Source organism: Danio rerio, chromosome 8, assembly GCF_049306965.1.
Source record: "Danio rerio strain Tuebingen ecotype United States chromosome 8, GRCz12tu, whole genome shotgun sequence".
In the NCBI taxonomy this organism is placed as follows: domain Eukaryota; kingdom Metazoa; phylum Chordata; class Actinopteri; order Cypriniformes; family Danionidae; genus Danio; species Danio rerio.
Window position 1 is genome coordinate 10,768,420 of NC_133183.1, and position 26,655 is coordinate 10,795,074.

A 26,655-nucleotide genomic window follows, 5' to 3' on the forward strand; every position below is an offset into this window, starting at 1 on the left:
CTGTCAAGGCAACTTGGTTGTTGAAATATAATTGGTTAAACTTGGAGTGGGTGAGTTATAGAGACCAAAACAAAGATAAACTTTCCGACACAGAACACACATTGTCAAATCAGAATTACTGACTTCAGCATTGTTTTTCAGATAAACAAGTATGTTTACTTAGCATGTTTTTGAAATATCTGCAAACATAGTCGGTATTTTGATGTTTTAGGAGAGTCGAAAGCTTACAGCACCTTTAACTGTGATTAATTGTGGTTATTCTGAACTCTAAAAAACACATTTGTTAAATGTGTAGTTAAAAACAACACAATGTTTGTGGCTTTTTGGGGAAAACTTAATTGTTTAATGTTCAATCCACTTAAATTTGCAAAAACTAATAATTTAACTTTTTTCATGTTCTCCCAACACAAAAAATCGATTGTGTGGAACTCTGCATTTTTTGTGTACCAAATATAGATGTAATAACATAATTGTCATTGCGTCTGAAAATGAATACAAATGTCTGAAAGCATGCCAGCTTCAGATTCAAGTATAACATATGCAAAATAAAAACAGTGATTATACAAAAATTGCTACATATTTAAAAAATTAAAGAGTTCTTGTTGACAAATTGGGTAAAGTGTGGAGGATGATGATTTCTAATGGTAATTAATGAGTATTTTGGAGCACCGTGATCTTCAGATAGAGTTTTTAATGCGTCATCAAATTAGTTTGTTATAAATATGCATGGCACATTATTATATATTTTTTTGTCTTTATTATTCTGAAAAACATTTCATGACGTTCCTTCTCTGAATCATGCTAGAAATATACGGTAGTATGATTTGTTTTTTCTCAGGAAAAAATGGTTCATGCACACTCTTTATAATTAACTCTAATTAAATCAACATTTAATACCTAATAAAAAAAAAACTGACCATACAAGCAAAATATATGACAAAAATAAAATGTTATATAAATATATGTTTTTCAGATAATACAAAGTTTTTAAGCATATTTCATATTATGATGTCATCTTAACTATTAAAATTACAATCCTCCTAAAAAGTATACTATTCCAAAGTCCTGCTTATAAGGGTCGACCATCATTTATCACAAAATCAATGAAGCAAGAATGAGGAGGAGACTGTGGAGAGAGAGAGCAAGAGAAACTCAGCTAAATCAATGAAATGCAAAATATCTGAAACGGCCGAGCAGCCAGAGGTTGTCCAAGAGATGTTACTGGAAGACAGACGGGCCGTTTTTAATTTTCCAGAGTGGTTCCAAAGCAGTGTCTGACGCCTCTGGATTGGGATTAAATTAGACGTCTGATGATGGAGTGCGACGGTAGAGAGTCCCTGACCTCTTCTACCCCCGACAGGTCTGAAATCTGGCTCTGAATAAACAGAGGGATAGCAAAAGTAGCCAGGATCCATCTCAAATGTGCCCTTGGAAGAAGAGCCTCCATACACCCGTCCTGAATGCAAAGTGTAGCAAAGCAGACGGTTTTTATTGAGATGAACCTCTTCTGCTTTCAGGATTATAACCGGGGTCATGATTTCTCCTCTTGGTCACTTGGGCTGCTTCGATCACATCGTCTGGAGTGTTTCGTGAATAATTTATCAACATTATATCTACTCCTGTGAACCGATGGTGTGCTTTTAAACATGTACACTCAGTAGGTGCTGCAAAATAGGATGGGGGTTTAGTCTAGTCAAACTTTTTACCCGCCTGTGAGCTGAAATGAATGCTTTAAAAGTCTGGAGTCTCATGTTTGGAAAAGGAATACATTTTTTAATGAGCAAGAATGCATTATTTGTCACATTACATTTAATGCTATATTAAATTATAATTCTGCTCCAAATGAATGCTGTTTGAACTTCCTATAATCCTGAAATTACATTTTTACGCTTTTCCACAAAAAATAAATCAATCAATCAATAAAATACTGATGTAAAATGTTTTATTGTTACTGTTAAAATTGCATATGCAATGGTCGGACCGGAAATAATAAAATATAATAGAAAAAAAGAATAATAGTAAAATATATTTGCATTTATGAACATAAAGCAGACTAAATAGGCAGACATTTGAACTATAAATGCACCAAAATGAAAATTTTGGGACAAACTCAAAAGATCCACACGGCAAAAAGTGCTAGGTTCCACAAAATTCATTGAAGTTGTCCCAACACAAACAGATTAAGTTAAAATGTAATAGTTTTGTTTAAACTATTTGCTTTACAAATTTTAATGAATTGAACATAAAACAAGTAAAAAAACTCTCAAGAATTGTGTTGTATCAGATCATTTTGACTGAGTAGTTTGAACAAGGGGCAAAACTATTTTTTGGTGAGCACTTGACCAAAAAAAAGAAACCGAACATTCTTTGTAATAACTTCATATACTGTACACTCACCGGCCACTTGTTACGTAAACCTTACTAGTCCCAGGTTGGACCCCCTCTTGCCTTCAGAACTGTCTTAATCCTTTGTGGCATAGATTCAACAAGGTACTGAAAATATTCCTCAGAGATTTTAACCCATATTGACATGATGCATAGATTTGTCAGCTGCACATCAATGATGCGAATCTCCCGTTCCACCTCATCCCAAAGGTGCTCTATTTGGTTTAGGCTCCGGGGACTGTGGAGGTCAAAGTGAGCCAAGAAAATATCCCCCACACCAATTGTAGCCTCAGTTTCTTATTCTTAAGAGTGGCACCCGGAGTGGTCTTCTGCTGCTGTAGCCCATCCGCCTCAAGGTTGGATGTGTTGTGCGTTCAGAGATGCTCCTCTGCAGACCTTGGTTGTAATGAGTGGTTGTTTGGATTACTGTTGCCTTTCTATCAGCTGGAAGTGGAACCAGTCTGGCCATTCTCCTCTGACATCAACAAGGCATTTGCGCCATTTATTTTTTTATTTTTTTGGACCATTCTCTGTAAACCCTAGAGATGGTTGTGCGTGAAAATCCCAGTACATCAATAGTTTCTAAAATACTTAGACCAGCCCGTCTGGCACCAACAACAATGCCACATTCAAAGTCACTTAAATCAGCTTTCTTCCCCATTCTGATGATCGCTTTGAACTGCAGCAGATCGTCTTGACCATTTCTACATGTCTAAAGGCATTAAGTTGCTGCCATGTGAATGGCTGATTAGAAATTTGTGTTAACTAGCAGTTAGACAGGTGTACCTAATAAAGTGACAGGTGAGCGTAAATAATATATAATAAAATATAAAATATAATATACATCTACATTACAATATTTATATTAAAAATAATTGTATATTTTCAATTTCACTCCATAGCTTTAATTATACTACTAAAAAAATAAAAGTAAAAAAAATAAAATAATCACAATTTAGAATATGCATAAAACATGCAAAATGCTTTAAAAAATGAAAATTACTCCCGCTAAGATAACTTTAAATAGCATGAAGCGGTGACCTCGAAATTAAGGAAAATCTAATCATCCAAGTTTTAAGGCACGGTACATAATTTTCTGCCACTTGAGGGAGTGTATTCACGACAAACAAAGACTTATTTTGATGACGTAGTGACTTAATGTGGAATCATGGGAGTTGTGATCTTCATTAAATATACAGGATTCCTGGAGAAATCATGGATGAGCTAAAGGATTCAACACTTACTATCATGGTAGTATAAAGCAAAGGAAGCCTAAAAGCAGCAGAGCTTTTATAATGCCACAGTCGCTTTCTGTTCTACCTCTCATGATCCAGTGGAGTAGCTGTATTATTATACAAAATACATCTTGGGCTTCTGTTTTAATGATGCTCTGCGTCGTCTAATAAAAAACACAACATATTACCAAACCAAAAATAGAGAGTGTATTATATGTCATTAGCAGACCATGACACTAGCTAAATGGCTTATTTTGTTAGATTTGAACATTCTTCGACACATTTGGAATAACCCAAGTGCATAAGTCAGCTAAATATACAACACTTAATGAAACAACATAGTGTGCCCAACATAACCCTTGACTGGGGAGGTTTATTTGAAATCCCCAATCTTACATATGAGCAATAATGTATTCACGCATGGCTCGGTAAACACTTCTAACTACTGAAATGACTCGATAATGAAGAATGTCGGTTCCTCCGTGCCTTAGTGTCTTAAACCCTGCCTGATTTGCATGCTGTAGGTATACGCGTTTACGAGACAAAGTGTGTCATGCGGCAGTAGTGTAGTTATGCAACGCAGGAACACATTTCACGTCCCCTCAGAATTGAGAGAGCTGGGTTAATGAGCCCCCCCATCAGTATGCATTATTTATTTAGACGCTCTGCACCCCAGAGGAGGCCTGCCTTTTGCCTGCTGCCTTTTTTTCCCTCTCTCTCTCTCTATTTCTGTAATCCTTCCTTTTTGTTCGCCGGAGCAGCTCGTCTCTGTTTACCCCCTTCAGATGCTGCTGCACCTTCTCGACGGCATAAATAATCCACCAATGCTGCTCTGTCTTCTCCAAAATACCAGCAAAAAAGCAAGGAGAGATGCCACTGATTTGCAAACAAATGATGGAACATGTTCACAAGCAGATTGAACAGACAGATTGACGTCTTTCGCTAACAGAGGCGAAACGACGCTGGTCATCGCAGTGCTGGAATAATTGGATGTAATTCGTGCTTCGGAGAAGAACGACATGTTCCGGCTAATTCGGCGGAGCTGGAGTTTTTACTGAAATTACTCATGAAATAACTTTACAGAGAGCAGTCATTATCCGGCTAAGACCGTCATTTAGAGCGCATGGCAAAATACAGTCATTTGCCGTAACTTTAAACAGTAGCAGTCTTGCGTTCTCTGCAAAACGGAAGAGTAGCACAGCGGGATCCATCATAGTCAGCTGATAAAATGAGTCCGCTTTATCTCTCCAGGGCTGAAGATTCGAGATGTTAGCTTGACCCGACTTATCCCTACCCCCCAAAAATAAACAAAATAAGAGCTGGCTAAGCCAAGAATATGCAAATTAGCGTTTGCATATGTATAGAGTGTTACCTGTCATTTCGTAATTACCTCAAGACTGAAGCGTGTGTCTGATCTGCTTCAGATCCTGCCCGCTGGCTGAACGCCTTTGATGTAATCACTGCTAATTAATGGAGAAGCAAACAAGACAACTTTTAACACAAGTTCGCTAGCATGCATTATAGGAAGCTAAACGACTAGGACTAGCCACACGCACCTTTGTTAAGAGTATACATTACCTGACAAAAGTTTTGTCGCATAGCCAAGTTTTAGGAACAACAAATGATAACTTGACGTCATTATTGACATGATCATTTGGTATCAGAAGTGGCTTATATGAAAGGAAAAGTCCTCTAGTTTGCACTTATTTTGCCAAAATGAAATATGCCTTGATTTTTGATTTTGAATGATTTAATTAGGACAGTAATGTCTGACCTTGCTCAGACAAAAGTCGGTCACTTAACAGAAATAATGTCCACTATAGAATATAAAGTCATGGTGCAGTGGGGAAAAGAATGAATATTGTGTCTGACTCCCAAGAGCTTGGAGGACTGCATCCATACATCTCTGCAATGACTCAAATAACGTATTAATTAAGTCATCTAGAATGGCAAAGAAAGCGTTCTTGCAGGACTCCCAGAGTTCATCAAGATTCTTCTTTGAATTCATCTTCAATGCCTCCTTCCTCATCTTACCCCAAACATGCTCAATAATGTTCATTTCTGGTGACTGGGCTGGCCAATCCTGACCTTCTTTGCTTTCAGGAACTTTGATGTGGAGGCTGAAGTATGAGAAGGAGCGCTATCCTGCTGAAGAATTTGCCCTCTCCTGTGGTTTGTAATGTAATGGGCAGCACAAATGTCTTGATACCTCAGGCTGTTGATGTTGCCATCCACTCTGCAGATCTCTTGCATGCCCCCATACTGAATGTAACCCCAAACCATGATTTTTCCTTCACTAAACTTGACTGATTTCTATGAGAATCTTGGGTCCATGTGGGTTACAAATAGGTCTTCTGCAGTATCTGTGATGATAGGGATGCAGTTTACAGATGATTCATCTGAAAAATCTACCTTCAACTAGAAGTCGTTATTATGTGCTGCTCTTACAACTGGGATCGACAACAAGACCTTTGTCAAGCAGTGTAGTGTGACAATCCACACTCAAAGAATGTGTTTTATACTTAAAAAAACAAAAAAAAAAAAAACATTTTGCTGCTTGTTCCAACTACTTACTTAAAATGAGCTGGATCAACACAATTGCTGAGGGTTTTTTAGGACAATTTATTTGTTTCATGTTCAATCCACTAAAAACATGATTGCGTTAGCTTTGCGATTTGTGTTGGGACATTAATTATTTGTGTGGAAACCTGCATTTTTTACAGTGTAGTATCAAAAGTAAAAAGTAAATAAATAAAAAACAGTACTTTAAGTATATTAACAATAATTCACAAATAATCACATACAAAATAAAAGTTTGGGAAACACTTTAGTTTAAGTAACAAGTCCCACTATTAACTACTGGGTAATTACCTGCCTATTATTATGGTATTAACTGTTTATTCGTACTGATAAAGTATGACCTTATATACACATTTAGACAACTTAAATTTGTTTAAAAAATTTTTAAAAATAAGTTTTTGTGTTGGAATTGTGTGGTAAAATGTGATTAAAGTTTGCATTTACATAATGTGTGTTTTAATATTTAGTGCACATAAAATCCTATATAAATATTAATTTACATGTTATACATAAATATTTCCTATATAATAAACTCTTTCCATACATGTACACTACCAGTCAAAAGTTTGGCGTCAGTACGATTTTATTAAAACAAGATTCTTCTGCTCACCAAGGCTGCATTTATCAAAAATACAGTACAAATAGTAAAATAGTGAAATGTTATTGCACTAGAAAACAACTGTTCAAAAGTAGTTCATTTAATTTAATCATTTTTTCCAGTGATTTTAAAAATGAATTTTCAGCTTCATTACTCCAGTCTTCAGTCACATGATCCTTAAGAAATCACTCCAATGTTAATTAATATTATTATTATTATTATTATTATTGTTGTTATTAATGGTAATAGTAATAAAAGCAATAATGACTGGAGTATAAATTTCATTTGAAACTACATACAATAATAAAGCAGTTACTTAAAATGTTAATAAATATTTAATAATTTAGCCATTTTTGTACATTTAATAAGCGCTGCCTTAATGAAAAGAATAATTTCTTAAAGAAAAAAAAAACTGACCACAAACTTTTGACCAGTAGTGTGTGTGTATATACAGTATGTATGTATATGTAATATTATTTACATAATAAGTACACACAAAGTTCTGTAAACGCAATCTTTATTTTTAGTCATTTAAAACCACTATGAGAAAATTCTACACGAGAAAAAAAGACTGTTTACTGATAAACTTTTAAAGACAGACTTGCTGTGAATCGATAGAAAATCATATTGAGAGACACGCAGCAGAAGAATTGTTTAGCCATTCCTTTGAAGTAGACGTAGAGTCATAATAGTTTGTAGAAATAACTAGTTACATTAAATATAGCAATAGTATTGTAAGTTTTTATTGGAATTATGTCATTTACAAAGCTTTCTTCCCTCAAAAAAGCCATTAAATCTGCAATCTTTCACCCTCTTTAGGTCTGATTTACATATACGTCTTGTGATTATTAAATATGATTCACCTCAATAATTGTAATGCTTTAACAAAGACTTGATAAGAGCTTCAGTTGTCTTTAAATAGGAAAGCAACAAACTCTGCTCATCAAGTTTATTAGATTTCATATTTGATGTATTCATACAGAGTTATGTTCAAAGTGCTTAAAATATTAACCAAGATTTCAAGCTTTTTTTGAAAAACATTTATTTAAAATAGAGTTGTTTTGTGAAATCAGAAAGTGTCTTTACTGTCAGTTTTATCTGTTTAACGCACCACTGCTGAATAAAAGTATTATTTAAAAAAATAAATCTTCAGTTTCCTCAAATATTAACGTATCAATATGCTGTTATGAATGTGTTCTGATTAGCTGTGATTTTGCTGCACCCTGATGCAATTTTACTTTCATTGTGGACAGAAAAATAACTGGAACCATGTCTGACGAGAACACATCATTCTGAACTATGCAGATTTTTTTTCAATATTCCTCTGCTCTGATACTCGAAACTGCCATCTAACATAACAGACTTTCCAATTACAAACTAGATCCTAAGAAAAATTAAACAATGCACAAAAGAATTAGTCATTCCTCGCTGAAAGATCACACTGCGTGTTAGTTTACATGAGGCCAAAAGCGACTGCGTAGGTTTCACTGAGACACTTGTCTTTATTTGAATGAAAACATCAAGCTCTTGAGACAAAATAGTCCTTGCAGATGATTATATATACAAAAAACAATTGAACAGAACTGAAAATAAACATTCAAGAAATATACAGCATCATCCACATATCTTTTAATTAGCAAAAAATGAAAACAAAAAATAAACAACACCATGCTTGTCCTTTTAACATTAAGTTAGAATCCGATCTTTCAAAAAAAAACTTGCACAGATAAAAAAAAAGAAAAGGTGCAAATATATACAAAACACTTCATTGCAGCCAGCGTTTTAGACTCATTCTCACCCTCGAACCATTTAAAAACGGAATTAAAAGAATAATTTAAAATAAAAAAATGCTAAAAAAACAAAACATTTCAGTCCAATAATTATACAAAATATATTTATATATTTATATAGAATTAAGGACTAGGCATAGCAGTTGCCCATTAACCAGTCATCCAATCAACCAGTCACAAAGCTCTCCAGACACGTTAATAAACTCCATATATTTCTGAAACTGTAAACAAGTCTGTTACAATAAAATCGATTAAAACATTTGGGATAAAGAGACGAACGGACAAATAAATTAGAATTAATTCATCTGAGACAAAATGTATTTTTTTCTTCTTTTATAACTAGAACATTGACTGAAATGTAGTTATGGTTCTAAAACAGACATATTTTTTTTATTTTTTCTTCTACTGTATCTACTGAAAAAACACCACAGTTATTTTGCCACTCGCTCCGCTCCGTTCCTCACAAGTTACAGGTGCTTTTAAGAGTATGCCGTTTCACCACACGACGAAAAACAAACCGCAAAGCGCCTCATTTGGCTCTGAGTTCTGCTGCACGAAAGGAAACGGGCGATTTTTCTGATATATGGCTATCGGCCGAGGCGTCGTTAGTATCTTCAGCTAAAAACACCCCGGTGGGCAGTTGCACTTAACCATAGTCAGAGTTATCTTACAGGCAGTATGTACGCGACCAAGCTAAGTCCACTTCCCCCACAGTACGTTTGGCTTTACTCACAGTATAGAAAAATCAGATGTAAACCTGACGGCGTGGTTTCAACCAAGAGGTGCTAAATCAAACAAACAAACACAGAAATCAACCACTGGTAAATGCCAGATTTATGATTGCGTTTCATTTCTCAAAGTGGTTGGGATGTCGGTGTCGCACCTGCATTGCTGACGACGCAGCTTTGGCAAACAGGCAATAATTCCTGATGTACGGTGTGTGTCGCGAGAGGTTGAAATGCCGGATTCACGAGTTGACCCCAAAACACAAAAACAAACCAATGTTCAAATGGAGTCTGCTTAATTATCACCCTGCAACTTTTTCATGTGTTAATGAGCCCCACATTTACTTCAAAACATCCTGCCTTCACAATTCCAACAACTCACGCACACACACACACTCACACACACACAAATTAGGCTTTTGATGATGATGCCGTATCTAAACGAACTGAGAATCTTGTTATCCCCATCCAATTTGAAGGCAGGTTTAATTACATTCAATGAAACACAAAAATATTGAATTGAAATGCCTAAAGTCCTGCATTTGTAGGCCAACCAAGGCAATCATGATTAGCAGTTACCCAATAATACACTTCAGGGTGAAAATATCAGAGTATGATGAACTTAAAGGTACGTGATCACTTTGATGGTCATCGAATATCTACATTCAAAACTCAACTAAACTCAACTAATAAGGCCCCGATGGATTTCCCGACTGTTTTAATGATCCCGAACATGGCGATGGGTGTTGTTTGCTCAAACTGACCTTGGTGAAAGACTTTGTGAAGACGATTTTGAAAGCAAATAGCGCTCCCTGTAGTCCTAGTTGTGATCGTCTGAAGGTATTTTGCGTTTTCAACTGGAACACGTATAATGAGGCAAAGAGTTTTGCAAGATATGCTCATGCTGTACATTCTCGGTTGGTGACCGTGACAGAAAAACACAATCCGGATGCAAGTAGACAGGGCAGAACTCAGAACCACATATAAGCAAGGATTAGAAAACAGCTGAGAGTACTTTGAAACTCACGTACGTATCACAATTCGAGTACCTGGAATATTTGCAGTTCACCTCAGAGAGGTGAGAAAGTCCGATATAGAGAAGAGGAAATGACTTAAGGCCTTGTTGTTTGTGTATACAGACAGAATTGACACAATCTTTAGAATCGATCAAGCAGGAACCTTGTGTTAAGGTTTTACGGGGGACGACTGAAGAGCGACATTTGTTTAGCTGCGGACTTCTAGTCCAGAATTGCATTGGCCTGCTGAAACGGCGATAAAACAATCAGAGTAGAACAGTCGTCCCTTCGTTGTGCTTGGCATTGTGAACACGTTTTGGCTGCCCTTTGGGCAGAACGACAACAAAAACAGGGAAATGAAAAGTTCGCCAACTGCTAACATTGAAAATTTAGAGTCAGGACGGTGATTCTGAACACACACAGGGAACTGAAACTCATGGCTTGCAGGTAAATTCTGAGAGTTATTGCTCTAGATGGATCTACTACATTAAAGATGCCTGTCATCAAGGGATAAATCTCGGCCCTCGCCAACGCAGAACCACAGAATCCGAGTAAACACTCCAAACCTCACAGTAACACAGCGGTGTACAAAAAAGCAAAGGGAGCAAAAACTTCTCCCGAGGGGCGGCGGACGCCCGATCCCGGGGTACATTTCGGTTCAGGGAGTCATATCCGGACGCAAAGAAAAGGCAAGCTTCAAAATATGCTGATCCATACCTCTTGACAAAGAGAGGTCCATTTGGCCCCATAATCACAAAAAAAGAGAGAAAAAGGCGCTTTTAAAGGTCTATGGCGTTTCTGAGACGAGGAGGAGAAGCTTCCTCCCAATCTGCCCAGCCTCAACACTACCCCTAATGCAGTTCCCCCCAACATTTGGTCTCCATTATTGATTATAAATATCTTCTGTTTAATGGAGCTGGATTGTTCTTGAGGCGTCTCTCGGAGGTCGATTTGAAGAATTGTTTTCTGATTACCCATCGAATGCATTACTAAAACACGTTGCTTCTTTTTTTTTTTGTTAAATTTTCTCCCAGAAAGATGGATATTTCCTTCCATGGCACTATCTTTACTTCGAAGGCAACATGTTGCATCTTTTCCTCATTGGAATGTGTCTGATCCACAGTAGTCCATGTTGAAGAGTTTGTTAGGCAGGCTGATATGAACGGGGTCGGGTCGGGCATTAGGGAGTGAGGGCGTTTGGGAATACAGGATCTGGTCCAGAAAAAACATTGGGCTTGATATGCTGTGCTGTGGTTCCGTTAGAGTTGATTGTCCAGTGTTTAGCCTCACCTTCTGCTAGCACAAGCTGTGGATGTTCTAACACGGGTCGGTCCGCTGGACGCCATCAATTCAGTCTCATCTCTCCCCAAACCCGCTTCCCCTCCCGTCCCGTCCCGTCCGATCTGTCACCACCCTCAGCTGCTGCCAGACATCAGGTTAATGGCTTGTTCCAGTTTGTGTCGTAGCTTGTGTTTGCGACAGTAACCGTCTCTGTCCAGCGCTGTCAAAATCTGCAAGAGAGAGAGAAGGAGAGGCCATTAATTGAAGACCGAAGCCATGTAATAATTCAATTTTGGACACCGTTCTCAGCGTGAGAGTATGTGGACGATGCTCACTGGAGCTCATAATGACAGTGATAAATGACCTCATCAGATACGGCGCTGCACATTCATCAAGATCAAACCACTACTACTGAAACAACATTTGCATTTCAATTCAAATCTCACGTGCATCTTCAAACTATCATTAGGCCACTACCAGAATTTTAGATGATTTCTAATGGGGTATATGCCGAGCTAGTGTTTTTCCCATACTAATAAACTTCCGGTGACCTGTTATTTTGAACTTTTTTCAATTAATACGGTTCCTTTTACAGCATCGATGTTGTAATGTCATTAAAATACATTCAGTTAAATAAACTTTGGCATTCATTTAATAGCTCAAGCGTAAAACTAGACAAAAAGTTTACTCGCACACGCCCGTCAGAATTGGCAGGCTAGCACAGAAGCTCCATTGAATATACTGGGGTAAAATAAATGCTCATATTATAAAGACATGGCAGGGGAAAATGTAACTTAATGCAGTGCTTCTTGTACAATCTGAGACCCACTTTATATCGGATATCACTCAGCTAGTAGAGATCGCTGATTTTTAAAGAAAACAGACCTTAAACGCACCGGTTTTTGCATTGGCATTCAATTCGCCGGAAGCGCTTAACCCAGGTTACTGGCAAAGCAAAAGTCCTATTAGCATGCTTCGACATATACCCTACTACTTTACAAACATTTCCATATAAAGGGCAGAAATCAATGTTTAAAGTTTTGTAGACAGGTAAATTATGAATATAGTTTATGTACAAATACAGGACACATTACAGTTGAAGTCAGAATTATTAATCCCAATTATATATTTTTTTCTGTTTTAATTATTTCCCAAACAATGTTTAACAGAGCAAGGAAATTTTCACAGTATAGTATCTGATAATATTTTATCTTCTGGAGAAAGTCTTATTTGTTTTATTTCAGCTAGAATAAAAGCAGTTTTTAATAAAAAGGACAACATTATTCGCTCCTTTAAGCTATTTTTTGTTTCAATGGTCTACGGAACAAACCATCGTTACCATCGTTATACAATAACTTGCCTAATTACCCTAACCTGCCTAGTTAACCTAATTAACTTAGTTAAGCCTTTAAATGTCACTTTAAGCTCTACAGAAGAGCTTAAGAGTCTTAAGAGTCTTGAAAAATATCAAGTCAAATATTATTTACTGTCATCATGGCAAAGATAAAATTAATCGGTTATTAGAAATGAGTTATTAAAACTATTTTTAGAAATGTGTTGAAAACATCTCTCCGTTAAACAGAAATTGGGGAAAATTAAACAGTGGGGGCTAATAATTCTGACTTTAAATGTATATCAGTTGAATTTAATACATTTTTAATACCGTGTACACATTAGGGGTTGAACTACTTTACATTTTTGAAAGTCGGCTCTTATGTTATCAAAGTCAAGTCGACAAGTTGCTCAATAAAACACAAGATGCAAACGTTTTGCAAAACGCCACAATTTATGATTTATTTGCAGGAAAAATATATATTCTTATGCAGTTTGACAGCTCATCACACATTGCAAAAATAATGCAACACTACTAATGACTGATTTTGTGCAAAACAAATGCACTGTCAACTAGGGCTGTGCGATTGATTGAATCGCGATTCAAAACATCCCAATTAGCTAATCGCAAGAGGCTGCGATATGAAATAAATATGTATTATTTAATTTCCCCCACCCAGAGCAAATGCGTGACTGTCGTCTGTGTGTAATAGTCTTACTAGCCAATTGAGTGAGCACACTTTTGTCCTGCCCAATCAGAATTGCGCAACCAAACTATGCAGAATCCCCACAACATGATAGCATATCATCCAAATTTTAATAAAAAAGCATTTATTTGCATTCTTTTTAAGCAGAAAATGCTCACAATAATACATTTATTTTTAATAATTGAAAATCAGAGTTATTCCATCCCAATATTGGTCACTTAACTATGGTAAAGTTCTGTCTTGTTCTCGAATCTGATTGGCTGATAGCCGTGATATATTTAAGTAATATCAGCACCCGTACAGCCACTTTACCCTTCGTGTATTACTCTGCCCATATACAGCCAGCAAAAAGCAGACACTACAGATCTAAAGTTTAAAAGATGCTTGCTCAGCTGTTTAACTGTCAGCTTATGATTTGAATCCGGAAGAAAGTAGTTCCTCATACAAAAGGGTTTTTGAGACTCTCCATGTTTGATTTTGTTTTTATATACACAATTATGCCGTCAAGCGGTTGCATAAACGCAATATCACACTCGTAGCAGTGTGATATGGCTGTATATCGGCACTGTTGGGGGCACTAAGGCAACGCACAACGCACGCCTCCCACCAATGCCGATATACAGCCATATCTCACTGCTACTTGTGTGACAATGCTCATATATAGTGTATTTTACTATATTATATTATGTTGGGTGTTGTTGCTTTGATCTGACTGAAAGCTTAGTTTAGCAGAGGCTTGATTCACATCCAGAAAAAGCCACATCACCCACTTTATGCCAACCAAGCCACTTGACCCCTGAATGCTAGTACTCAGTGTAAAAGTGTGGTGTTCAGGATTGGATGTGAAACGCAGCCGCAGGTCTCACCTCTTCTTTGTACTTGTTGATGTAGAAATACAGTTCACTGAGCGCGCTCAGTGTGTTGAACTCGTTGCCATGGAGACGAGACTGCTCGACCAGATAGGCATCCATATCCTGATCACTGATACTTGGCATCTTGCTGATGTCACGGTAATATCTTGAAAAACACAAACACATGTAAATAACTCCGGTTAAAGCAAATCATCTACTCTGAAATGTAAAAGAGCATTTGCTGTTAATATGCAGGAGAAAATGAAAACCAGATTGATTCATTTCATTTTAGGCTGCCTGGATCTGTAAATGACTAATTTGTGGTGCCTGCTAAGGCAAACAGTCTATTTCTATTGCTTACAGGAATTAAAGAAATGCACTTTGTAAATCGACATGAATCAGAAGTTGTGTTATCAGACTAAAATGGTTAAGAAAAGACTTAAGGAATTGAAAGGATGGTTGAGGTTTCCTATTGTTGGTCCTCATGTGAATGACAGGCTAATCCCACCCTCAAAATAAATACATCAGAAAAAAAGGGAAATGATTGATTAAAGATTATGGGGGCACATTAATTACAAAAACAATGGCGTGCATGAATATATAACTACTATCATTCATTTATTCATTGTCCTTCGGCTTAGTCCCTTATTTATCAGGGGTCGCCACAGCGACCAACATATGTTTTATGCAGTAAACACCCATACACTCTCAGATTAACACACTCACTCATACACTACTGCCAATTTAGTTAGTTAGTTTAGTTAATTTAGTATTCAATTCACCTATACTGCATGTTTTTGGACTGTGGGGGAAACAGGAGCACCCGGTGGAAACTCATGCCAACACAGGGAGAACATGCAAACTCCACACAGAAATGCCATCTTCCCTAGCCAGGTCTCGAATCAGTGACCTTCTTACTGTGAGGCGACAGTGCTAACCACTGAGCCAACATGCCACCTACAACAACTCAACAAGATAATACTATTGAGGGAGTTACATTTTAAAAACAATCTTTTTCTGTTTCACCTATGAAAATACTACAAATCTGAATCCAAGCATTTACTGTATGTGTTTCATTCCTGAATTCTGTTTTGAACATATCAACCGAGTCTCGGTAATCAATTCATGAAAAGAGACACTTTCGGCAGTTTGGAATTACTAATTTTAGTCATTAGGTATGTTTCCATCCACAAATGCTAATTAAATTTATGTGCAAAACTGGAATATCGTACAAAATATGTGCAAATAAAGCTGCGTTTCCATCCAACGAGTCAAAGAGAACTAAATGCCAAATATCAAATATAAAAATGTAATTTGCTGTAGTAGGGGAAACTGCCTGAATCTTTTCTTTATTTAATAAATAGTGCCTTAGAAGACAATGCTGACACACAATGAATAATAAATTAAATTAAAAATTGAGCTACTCAACCCGACTAAATGCTTAGTTTAGCAGAGGCTTGATTCACTAACATAGAGAAAAAGCTTTAAAGATTTTAAAATGTTACTTTAAACCTGATTATTTCATTTCTGCACCTAAATACAGTTGAACTCCTCACAAAACCACAGAGCACTGTTTATTTCCTTTTTATCTTTGCTCTTTTTTATTTACGTATATATGTTTTAAATTCTTACTTATATTTTATGCATAATTCACTCCCAATAAAATCATCCCAATCTAAATAAATACATGCTTTCCTATAGATCTGTGCAAGTCATATTGTGAAATTGCCTTCATATCGCAATATAATATAATATAATATAATATAATATAATATAATATAATATAATATGATATAATTGTCAGATTTTTTCAATATTATGTGCACAACCCTAGTATATGCAGATGTGTGATTGTACCTCTCCACCCAGCTCTTGTAGTTGGGGATGTCTTTAGCGTAGAGCAGTTTGTTTGACGGAGAGTCTTTTCCCAGACGATGCTCAGACGTGGAGCAGGAGTCCATAAATGTCTGAGCCACCACCGACAGACAGGCATCTGTAATACTGTTCTTGTGGATGTCAAACACAAACTGAGGGTTTTTGATCACGTTGACCCAAAACCGCAGAGGAAGGCTGGGAGAGAAAGAAATGGAGAGAAAGAACAAAATCAAATCTGATTATCTCCAAAAAGCCATGGACCATTTTTTAGCGATGGATCCTTCACAAAAGACGGCGATTGACATGTTTAACAGTGATAAGCATCTTGATTCCTTGAAGGTTTTTAATATTTAGATTTTTTCTTTATCTTTGTACATTTATAAAGCTACACTTTGCATTATTTCATCTTTGCATCAAGTTATAAAATAAATAAATAAATAAACAACACTTACAGGGTATCTGCAGGATTCTAAGAGTTATATTTAAGACTTTTTAAGACCTTTTAAAACCAAACCGAATGAAACTGAAGACCAGTTGTATAGTATAACTTTATAGTACTGAATTTGCACACAACACAACACAACTAATCAATTACTAGACCCACACAGAATCCGCGTGCGCAGAAATCCACAGATTTTTAGCCCATCCCTGAGTCTTTTTATTTACTTGTGTAAATTTATATTTAAATGTTTTATTAATTTCAGTAATAATATTGACAAATATGAAAATGTTCTCTGACAGACTGGTCATTTTTGGGCTAAAACTGTTGGTTCCCCTACAGTTGTGGTGGAGATTGCATGGCACTTGTTTGCTAGTGAAACCTTTGATCAATTAGCAAAATGTACAGTAGGAAGATTTAATATATTATAGATTAGGGATTGTCTGTGAAGTAGTGGTTAGTAATGGAACGCATTAGGGTTCTCATTTAGACAAGGAACGAAAGACACCAGTGGATTCACCAAATTTGTGGTACATTTGTGTGGAATTTTACGAAGGACCAATAACGATACTTATACGGATAACAGTAATTGAAAAGGTGTACCCAGAGTTAAGTTACTCAGTTGATGGGTGTAAAACTTGGACTGGTTTTTATATTTAGTAGTGACCAAATTAGCTTTGAGAGTGTAATAGTTCCACCACTGCTATCTTACTGCTTCACCGGACAAGGGCATGCCAGTAGTTCAGTTTATTAGGGAAAGAAATAATCGAAAAAAAATAACATTATAATAGGTATTCATTAGACAGCAGTGGCCACAAAATGCAGATACAATACTTAGTAACATCAGAGCGAGGTTGATTAAACAGGTTGATTGATTACTTAGGAACAATCCTAAGAAAAATATGATACTAACTGGATTGGATTGGTCTAGACAGCACATCTTGGGGATGGTTTGCAGATTCATCAAGCAGAAGCCGAGCGCTGTTGGTAAGATTCTTCTTTATCCGATAGACTGAAAGAATTTTCTGTCTTTTAGTAGATATATTATATGAGAGACTCTTATATGAGATGCGTTGTTTACCAATTAAGTGAATCTAATTGGATTTGCATTGTAAATATTAAAGAAAAGTTTAAAATGTGGAATTTTTTATTTATATCTTTAGTTTTTAGTTATGATACTCCCAAAATCATTCTGCAGAAATCCACAATTTTTTTTTATTTAAATTTTTTTACAAAATTCTGTGCAGAAATATCCAAATATCTGCAGATTCTGTCTGGCCCTATCAATTATCATACGTAACACTATTTATTATATATAGAAATTTTTGAAAATGACTAATAATAATAAATGGAATGTAGCAGAATCAACAGTCACCAGTCAAGCCATGGGGAAAAAATCGTCCGGTGCTGTCATGTCAATCGGTGCATCTCTGTGTGAATAAACAACAAACTCTAAGTGAAATCTGCTGGCAAGAGCAAAATTCCCGCAAGTATGTATTTTATAGGGTTCCATTCCATCTATTTCGTTATGGGTAACAAATAAAAAGAGATCTTAGGTAGATTTCAAAATGAAAACAATCTTCTTTATGGGGTCGGTTCAATTGTATTTTTAAGACATTTGAAACACAGATTTAAGACATTTTAGGACTAATTAAGGCCCTATTATTATACTGTATAAATTGAAGACTTTTTAAGATGTTTTAAGGATCTGCAGACACCTGCAATTATGCTGCGAGGTGTTTCTATTGCATTCAATTTCATTCATTCATTCAAGTTTATCTGTGTAGCGCTTTTCACAATCATTATTGCTTCAAAGCAGCTTTAAAAAAATTTAAATTATTGCATTACATTTAAATTAAATTAAAGTTACAATTAAATATAAGTTATTTTATATAAACATGCATAATTATTATAAAAAACTTGCAGTTTTATATCATATAGGTCAGTGTTTCTCAACCACGCTGCTGGAGGACCACCAACACTACATGTTTTGGATGCCTCCTTTGTCTGTCACAACCATTACAGGTCTTTTAGTCTCTGCTAATGAGCTGATGATCTGAATCAGGTGTGTTTGTTTAATGTGCAGAGCTGGTGGTCCTCCAGGAACATGGTTGAGAAACACTGATATAGATGATGTACATGTTTATTGTAGAGTATTTGTGCATTAGGTGACGTTGTTGAAATTTGACATCTTTTTTTGCTGCCCTCATCAATTTTACACTATCGTGGAGTTTTTCTTTTATTATTTGGGCACATAGGAATACAGAAAAAATATTTGTGTTACTCTCCCATTCACTGCAATCTAGGTTTACCTAACTAAGACGACTTTCATTGCTGAGATATCTGGAAACGTATAAAGGGTCTATTGTGGGTTGTCAGTAAAATGCATTATTTTGGGGCTGCTCCGAGAGCTCGCTGCATTCCCAAAACAAAAGGAACTGAACTGGCAACCCGAAAGGGCTTCAAAACAAGCGAAACAGCAGAAAATTAGGTCAAGGCCAGGAAGACTCGCTGTCTCACCAGTTGCTCTTCCAGGTGTGCCGTACGTCTGGGTCGGTGATCTGCCTCTTGTCCGCCTGTTCATCCAGGAAATCAAACATGTATTTGATGGCCAGCGGGAGAGCGCTGCCGCGGTGAGCTGTACTGAAGACCGTCTCAAACAGATCGTCCACAAACTTCTGCAGAGTGCCCTAAAAACATGATTTAGCACAATGTCAACGCTGTAAAAGCACTCTTACTTTGTTTTTGTCTGGTTTTTAGTCCAAATATTTAAAAGATTCTCAAATCAAGAAGCATTTTTTTCAGACAAGTGAAAATTATTGTTTCATTTTCAGAAATAATGAGTCAAAATGAAGTGAGTTTTTTCTTAAAACAAGCTAAATTACTGCCAGTGTAAAACGTAGTGTAAAACGATCTTGTTTTTGAGATTATTTAGCTTGTTTTCCTAAAAAATTCAATTAATTTTGACTTATTATTTCTGCAATTAAAACAGTATTTCTATTTTTTCTAGAAAATCCCTTTGATTTAAGATTTAAAAAAATATTTGGATTAGAAACAAGACAAAACATTATTTTGCAGTGAAATGTTTAGAGATAATGGATCCTATGAGGTCTTTTCAATGAAACCATTTTCAATCCATCACAATGCATATGTTCTCCAATTCGTCTACAAATCATGATTACTATATTGATAACCATAATGCGTTATGAACTAATAAACTAGATATGTATATCTAACAACTGATACGCAATACACAGCTGAAGAGAACTAAAACTGGGAGAGCAGGGGCTTTTTATTTTAATTAAGTGTGATTAATGCGTTTTTTATGGCTTATTACGTTGGTAAATTTAACATCAAGCATATCTCACAACTTCTTATTCTCATTTGTTGTTTGAATTGAAAATTTAAAAATTGAAAAAATTCTAAATAAAAACTTACAATAAAACTTACAAAAAAAAACTTAAAAAAAAACATAAAAAAATTATTTTAATGCACCAGACCAAAACCATTATATTAGCATTGCGAAGGAAAATACTACACACATTTTATCAAATAAAATACTATCCATCCATCCACCTATCTATCCATCCATCCATCCATCCATCTTTTGAACATTATTAATTCATTTCTCATCATTGTCACATTTGATCAATTAAATGCATCCAATGCATGCAGCAATTAAATGATTTCCATTGTGGACTTTCATTTGTTTTTTGTAATATGAAAGTTAATGGGGGCCAGCAACCAACATTCTATAGATTATCTTTATTTCTGTTCAACAGAAGAAACTAATGAGGTTTAAAACCACATGCAAACTTTCCCTTTACCCGTAGACAGAAATACCCTTTTAACATACAAATTAAATTAAAACTAGCCATATTGATTTTGTTAGCCCACGTTGCTAGTTTAGTGGTGAACAATTCTGTGAATGTTATCCAGAAAAAAAATGTGCTTGTAATCTAAAATTAAAATCTGAAAATGCACTTTGTGTTAATTTCCAGTTAAATTCTCAAATTAAGTCTGTCTGAGGTAATGGGCGTGGCTAACATACTTAACCACGCCCCTACAACTTGACAACAAACAGAAATGGTGAGGTGGTGGTATCTGCTAGGTTGTGATAATCTTCTGAAACCCATTTCCCAATCTTTCTAAATAAAATGCCTCCTTTACTACATCCAATCAGCTCACAGAAAAAAACAAGCCACGCCCGCTGTTGTCTAATTTATTACTCCATTTCTCTAGAAACTGTCACACTACAAAAAGAAGAAGAAAAAAAAAGGTCACTTCCAGTTCGTGCGGACTTTAACATTGCTAATTCATGAGTGGATTATTGCTGTAATAATTGTGTACCTTGGTAGCTAGTAAGCGTGTGAGGTAAATCTCAGACACCATCTTGCTGCCGCGGTCTCCTTCCCGCTGGTCTGCATGCTCATGGTTCTTCACCAGGTGCCAGAGTTTGGTACCCGTTTCCTGGTCAGGAGTGATCATGGGAGCCCTGGAGCGCAGGCTGTCTGGACTACTGGACGTCCTCAAGAGGCTCTCTGCAGCACAGCACCATTTAAGACACATTAGCATACACTATAATCAACTACTTCACTTTCTAAAGCATTTTACCAGTTTTAGAAAAACTCAAAAAACATGCTAATTCATAATAACAACTCTACAACATCATAACCTTTGTAAAATGTAGCAAAACATTCAATAAACATGCTAATTCTTGATAACACCAGGTTACAAAATTTTAGCTTGTTAAAATGTAACAAAACATTGATGAAACATGCTAATTCATAACAACATGCTAAACGTTTTAGTTTGTTAAAATGTAGCAATAAAGTTATGCCAGAAAAATATTAACATGCTAATCAATGCCAACAATGTTAGCCATGCTAGAAACATGCTAATAACAAATAGCGCAAACATTAAAAAACCATAGTATAAAACAGCAGCAACAGGCTAGGAAACTGCCAGTTCATGTTAGTAAAATGTAAACAAGCTTGAAGGAATGAAAGAGACACGCTATCAATGTTACAATACACTAGCTTTGTAAAACATAGCAAAAATAAAAAAAACAGGCTAATCTATGACAACAACATGTTAACATCATGCTAGTCGTGTACTAAACATGTTAAAATGATACAAACAACATATGAATTCAAGCTAACTGTAACTAATCTCAGAAACATGCAAACAAAATGTGAAGTTATGCTAGTAAAATGTTAACCATACCAGAAACATGGTAGCACTAGCAACAAATAGTGTGAAACATTCTAAAACCATGGTCTAAAATAGTATCAACAGACTCAGAAAATGCCAGTTCATGCTAATAAAATGTAAACAAGCATGAAGGAATGAATGAGACATGCTATCAATGTTACATTTAATGCTAACAATGCTAGCAACACAGTAAACATGCTGGTAACGTCTTATTTACTTTCCTTTATTGTTATTTTAAACTTCCAACCAGTTTAGGTTAACACTACAAGCTTGTCATCAATCTTTACTACTTCTATATCTACTTCTAGCTGAAAATGCTAGTTTTATAGCACAGCAAGTGACCGATTTCAGCCTTACGCCTCATTCACACGGGTCATCAGCTTCAACGTTTCCCAATCACTTTAAATGAGTGACATCAGGCATCGCCGAACTGCATTATGGATCCATCGGCGCCGCTTCAGTGCCGTTGCTCGCTGCAGAAGTTGGGACTTGCTCAACTTTAATCGGCAATGGAAGCGTCAGCCAATCAGTTTGCTGTAATACACCAGCTCAGACAGTGGCCTATTGCTGACTAATTTCATTGGCTGACGCTGCTATGAAGTTTGCGTCAGCCCTAACTTCAGACACAACCTCTGTCAAGTATTGTCGCTGAAGCCCCATGTGAATGGGGTGTAAATGTTGTCTAGAGTTTCCAAAAATGCTGTTTAGCTAGACAGGGTGCTAGGTTTTGAAACACAGCCTATGTGTTTTACAGAAAAGCTTCAAGACTCCAGCCCAGAACGGCTGGTGAAAAGATCTTAAATTCCCATTTGATTCAGACATGCTGCACGAGGCACAACACAAAACGCTGCAGGAATCCACGATATATTAAACAAACATGGCTAAAGCCGAGGATTGTGTGGCGTAAAGCGATCCAAGAGATTGCGGCTTACCGTATCGACTGAGAGAGCGAGTGAACGTGAAAGAGTTGGCGATGTTGTAAGCGGATACTTGCTTCTGAACCAAAGCCACCAAAGACCCATCTGTCACCTGAGATGGAGAAAAGAGGAGAACTATAAAAAAACATCTCCATTTTTGCGCAGTACATGACCAGCACTTGTAAATTTGCATATCGTTATGGAGCAGCTGCCAGGAAATGTTGTCGAACCTGGTAATGTGCCAGTGTGTTCAGTCTCTTCCAGTCGCTCTCGATCTTTGTGGTGACGTCTTCATCTTGGAGGATGATTCTGGTCAGTCGACCCTGCCGCCATTCTGTTGGAGGACAATCAATGAATCAGTCTGGGATTAAAATTAGGAGGAGGAGGAGGTTTCAACATGTCTGAAATAAAACATTTGCCATGATGCCAATCGCTTCTATATAACAGTCAAGATTTTGTCCATTTTTAACAGGATAGTTCACCAAAAAATGTCAAATCTGTCATTTTTCTCACCCTTTAGTTGATCTAAACTTTTATGAGTTTCTTTTTTTTTTTTTTAACCCAAAAGAAGATATCTTGATCAATATTTAATTTTTCTTTTTTCATTTTATTGTTTAAGTTCTTAATTTTATTGTGGAACTTTATTCTAAACACTTGTCATTAGTCAATTATACAAAAGTCCTGCCTCCAAATTCAGTGTGTGTGTGTGATTTTCTATTCTGTATTTTTATTTTGAATGGTTGGTGACCATTGACCTCATTAGTATTTGTTATCCTACTATGCGGGTCACTTCTTATTCCCACTTTAAGGGAATAACTAAAACCGTAGCTTATATTTCTTCATATACAGTAAAAGACACACAAATAAAAACCATATAATGTTTGAACAATAAAACAGCAAATGGATTGATTGATTGATTGAATGGATTTATATAATGTTAGAACAATAGAAAAATGTATAATTGGATCAATGTAATGTTAGAATAATAGAACAATAAATGAAAGCATGGATGGATGGATGGATGGAGGAATAGGTGGATGAATGGGTGGATGAATGGATGGATGGATTGGATATAATATTGGAACAATGCATAAATGGATAGATGGATGGATGAATTGATGGATTCGATAGATGGATATAATGTTAGAAAACAGAACAAAAATCAATGGATAGATGGATGGATTAGATGAATATAATGTTAGAACAATAGAACAAATGAATGAATGGATGGATGGATGGATAGATTAGATGGATATAATATTAGAAGAATAGAACAAAACATGGATGGATGGATGAATTGGATGGGTATAATGTTAGAACAATAGAACAATGCATGGATGGATGGATCGGATGGATGTAATGTTGGAACAATAAAACAAAAATGAATGGATGAATGGGTTGGATGGATGGATGGATGGATATAATGTTAGAACAATACAACAGGGAATTAATGGATAGATGGATAGACTGATGAATTGGATGGACGGATATAATGTTAGAACATTACATGAATGGATGGATTGGATAGATGTAATGTTAGAACAACAGAACAAAAATGGATGGATGAATGGATTGGATGGATATAATGTTTGAACAATAGAACAAGAAATGAATAGGCGGATGGATGGATCCAAATGACCAACAGAATAACTAAACTAACAATGAATCAAACAATAAAGAGAACAAGAGATAGACCTAATATGAAAAAACAGACTGAAAAAAGAAAGACTGACAGAAAAGATAGAACTACAGAATAAAAGACAGAACAACTGATAGACAGAGCGATAGATAGAATGAACATACAAATGATAGTTAAATATAAGAACAAACAGAAACAAACACATGACAGACAAAGAAAGTAAGAGCAAACGACACACATGCAAAGAAAATCCCATGTTCAAAATAATAGTAATCTTCCCAAATGATGCAAGAATGTATAATTTTAAAGATTCAGAGTGGAAGAAAATGTGAACTAAATTTGTTTTCTGCCGATAGATACAATTGATGTCTTACAGCTTCTTTATTTTTGATACTCTCTGACTAATATGCATCAATAAAACAGAGTTAAACCAAAATAAACGCAGTACTGGTGTATATTGAGTGAGTTGTTTACCCAGGTCCATGTCGTCCGCCTGTGGTCTCTGCGAGTACGGGATGCCTTTATAAACAGCGTCCAACAGCTTGTCCTTCACCTGAGTGATCGTGTCACAGTTTAGCACCTTAACAGGGATTTCTGTCCCGGCTTCTCCTTCAGGAGGAATACACATCAGCGTCTAAAACACACACAGACAAACACTTCAGAAAACAACACAAAACACACGCATATGGACTGTAAAGTCAGTTTCAGCACTTCTGATGGTTATTGTCTTGACAGTGGGTGCAGTCAAAGTCATGCTGCAGGATAGTGACTCAAACCTTCTGACACAATTTGAGGAACAATTTGAACACAGATCATGACCAAAAGCGCACAGTGTGAGTCTGCCCTTAGTTTCAGCTTTTACAAACAAATGTACTTTAAACCACAAATACTGTATTTACACGCACACACACACACAAACATTTGTATACACACACACAAGCACATGCATACTCACAAACACATGTGTGAACGCACGCACAGAAACAAATGCAAAAACACACAAGCACGTACACACAAACAAGCGTGCACACACACAAACATATATATACACACACACACACAAGCACATGCATACTCACAAACACATGCGTGAACGCACGCACAGACACAAATGCACAAACACACAAGCATGTGCACACAAACATGCGCGCGCACACACACAAACCAACAAAACAGACACACACATACACACCAACATACACAGGCACAAACAAAGGCATGCAAAAAAAACAAATGCATGTGCACACATATACAAGCACAAACATAAACATGTGCGCACACGAACTCAAACACACACACACAAACACATGCACAAATGAACACACAAACACGCCAACATATACAAACACATGCACACACGAATACACCAACACACACACACACACACATTTGCATACACACAAACAAACACATACATGCACAAACACACAAGCACAGACACACACGCACACATACACAAGCATGGAAATGTGTGCACACAAACTCAAACATATACACAAAGGAGACAACTGCACACACACAAACATGTGAACACACAAACACACGCACACATGCATACATCCACACACACACACACACATGTACACGTACACTCAGACACACACGCACACACACAGAAATGTGCACACACAAATACAAGCACAAACATGTGTGCACTTAAGCACTCAAACACACAAACACGCACACACATTTACAAACACACACACACACACACACACACACACACACACACACACACACACACACACACACAATTGCATGCACACAAACAGGCACAGACACACACTCACACAAGCATGGAAATGTATGCACACAAACTCAAATACACACACAAACAAATAAAACACAAACATACGTACGCACACACACAGAGGTGTGTAAATGTGTGCACATACAAATACAAGCAGAATCATGAACATGTGCGCAGATAATCTTAAACACACACACAAACGCATACACTTACACAAATGCACACACACAAACACGCAAACTCACACAAACACAAATGCATGCGCACATGCATATGCCCACACAGACAAATACATCCACACACAAACAAACACACAAACAA

At 36.4% G+C, this 26,655-nt stretch overlaps 1 protein-coding gene across 2 annotated transcripts in view; it reads right to left on the reverse strand.

The window, feature by feature from the left end:
- Positions 1-8,278: 8,278 nt before the first annotated feature.
- Positions 8,279-26,655, reverse strand: part of plxna3 (plexin A3) — a 350,688-nt gene continuing 332,311 nt past the window's right edge. Inside the window, exons 25-32 of one of the 2 annotated variants that reach the window (XM_073909723.1) lie at positions 25,059-25,218; positions 23,176-23,279; positions 22,961-23,057; positions 21,165-21,355; positions 19,335-19,504; positions 16,358-16,570; positions 14,516-14,666; positions 8,279-11,840 (exon numbers count right to left, since the gene is read on the reverse strand). In XM_073909723.1, the coding sequence (XP_073765824.1) occupies positions 11,745-11,840; positions 14,516-14,666; positions 16,358-16,570; positions 19,335-19,504; positions 21,165-21,355; positions 22,961-23,057; positions 23,176-23,279; positions 25,059-25,218 (1,182 nt within the window). In that variant the 3' untranslated portion in view covers positions 8,279-11,744. 2 annotated transcript variants of the gene reach the window in all.